Here is a 1,315-nt window from a genome sequence, read left to right as displayed (position 1 = left end):
AATAAAGGCTGGTTCCTACATTTAGTATCTTGTAAATAAGGACTGGTTCCTACATTTAGTATCTTGAAATAAAGGCTGGTTCCACATTTAGTATCTTGAAATAAAGGCTGGTTCCACATTTAGTATCTTGAAATAAAGGATGGTTCCACATTTAGTATCTTGAAATAAAGGATGGTTCCACATTTAGTATCTTGAAATAAAGGATGGTTATTTTCAGGGGTAATTTATCCACTTGTATTTTCCTATTATTTCCTTTTTGACTTGTGTATCCTATTTTGTTTACTTGTGTATACCTTGATTTAACTTTACAAGATAGGTACTTAATAGGTGTTATGAAACTGGCTTTCAGATTTCAAACAAAAATAATTCTAAATTGAATTATTCTTAATTATTATGTATGTAATGATATATCTTAAATAATCATAAAATAGTCATTGCACAGAGATTCATAGAAATGTTTATAGGTAAATTATCAAAAGTGTTTCCTAAATGAAAATAAGAAACAGAAGAAAACTTTAATATGCAATAGTGGAAGTTTAACTACAGTGTTATATTTGATTTCAGACTGAGATGAGCTCAAACTTTTCACTCTCACCACCTGCACTGTCTACAACACTGACTTTGGTAAATATTGTCCCTTATGCTTGCCTGCACAGTACTTAATAAAAACACAAGCTAATAATATACTCAGAATACACATGCAATTCACCACATTTCGTTAACTAAGTTTCATCATTGAATGAAACTGTAACATTGTAAAAACTAACTGGTGATGCCACCTTGTTGGTTTGTGGTTGTTTGGTCCATTACTAAGGGTATAACGTACTGACTTTCCTAACTTACTGACTTACCGAAAACACTATATATGTATATATATACATTAGATGCAACTAAATTTTAACCTACCAGCATAAATAAGATTCAATCCTAATTCTTCAACCAGTTTAACATCTCTGTCTACCTGTTCCAATACTGGATCAATCAAAACTGCTTCTTTAGTCTTTGTGTCTGCCAAGAGGTATGTATATGTGAAGCTGGTTCCATCAAACAACTACAATGAAAAATACACCATAAACAATAGAACCAAATAAGCCATTCTTCACAATCTTGGTTTTAATTAACACATAGATGAATTTTGGAAAATAAAAGGTAATGACTACATGTGGCTTATATTAATGTAGACATCTACAAATTATTGAATGGAAATTATCAGATGGGAAAATTAAAAAAGATACAAAATTAAGAAGTGGCAGTTCCTTGATATGTGTATGGGATAATGTCATTTTCACACTTTCATAATTTGACAATTGTTGTA

At 30.5% G+C, this 1,315-nt stretch overlaps 1 protein-coding gene across 1 annotated transcript in view; it reads right to left on the bottom strand.

The window, feature by feature from the left end:
- Window positions 1-1,051, bottom strand: part of LOC106473072 (persulfide dioxygenase ETHE1 homolog, mitochondrial-like) — a gene marked incomplete at its 5' end in the record, with an annotated part of 20,582 nt that extends 19,531 nt beyond the window's left edge. Inside the window, one exon of the mRNA XM_013933750.2 lies at window positions 907-1,051. Within this exon, the coding sequence (XP_013789204.1) occupies window positions 907-1,051 (145 nt within the window). The remainder of the gene's footprint in view (window positions 1-906) is intronic.
- Between the last annotated feature and the right edge of the window lie 264 nt (window positions 1,052-1,315).

This window comes from Limulus polyphemus, unplaced genomic scaffold, assembly GCF_000517525.1.
Source record: "Limulus polyphemus unplaced genomic scaffold, Limulus_polyphemus-2.1.2 Scaffold5857, whole genome shotgun sequence".
NCBI classification, from domain to species: domain Eukaryota; kingdom Metazoa; phylum Arthropoda; class Merostomata; order Xiphosura; family Limulidae; genus Limulus; species Limulus polyphemus.
This window is presented reverse-complemented; position numbering and strand designations above follow the sequence as displayed.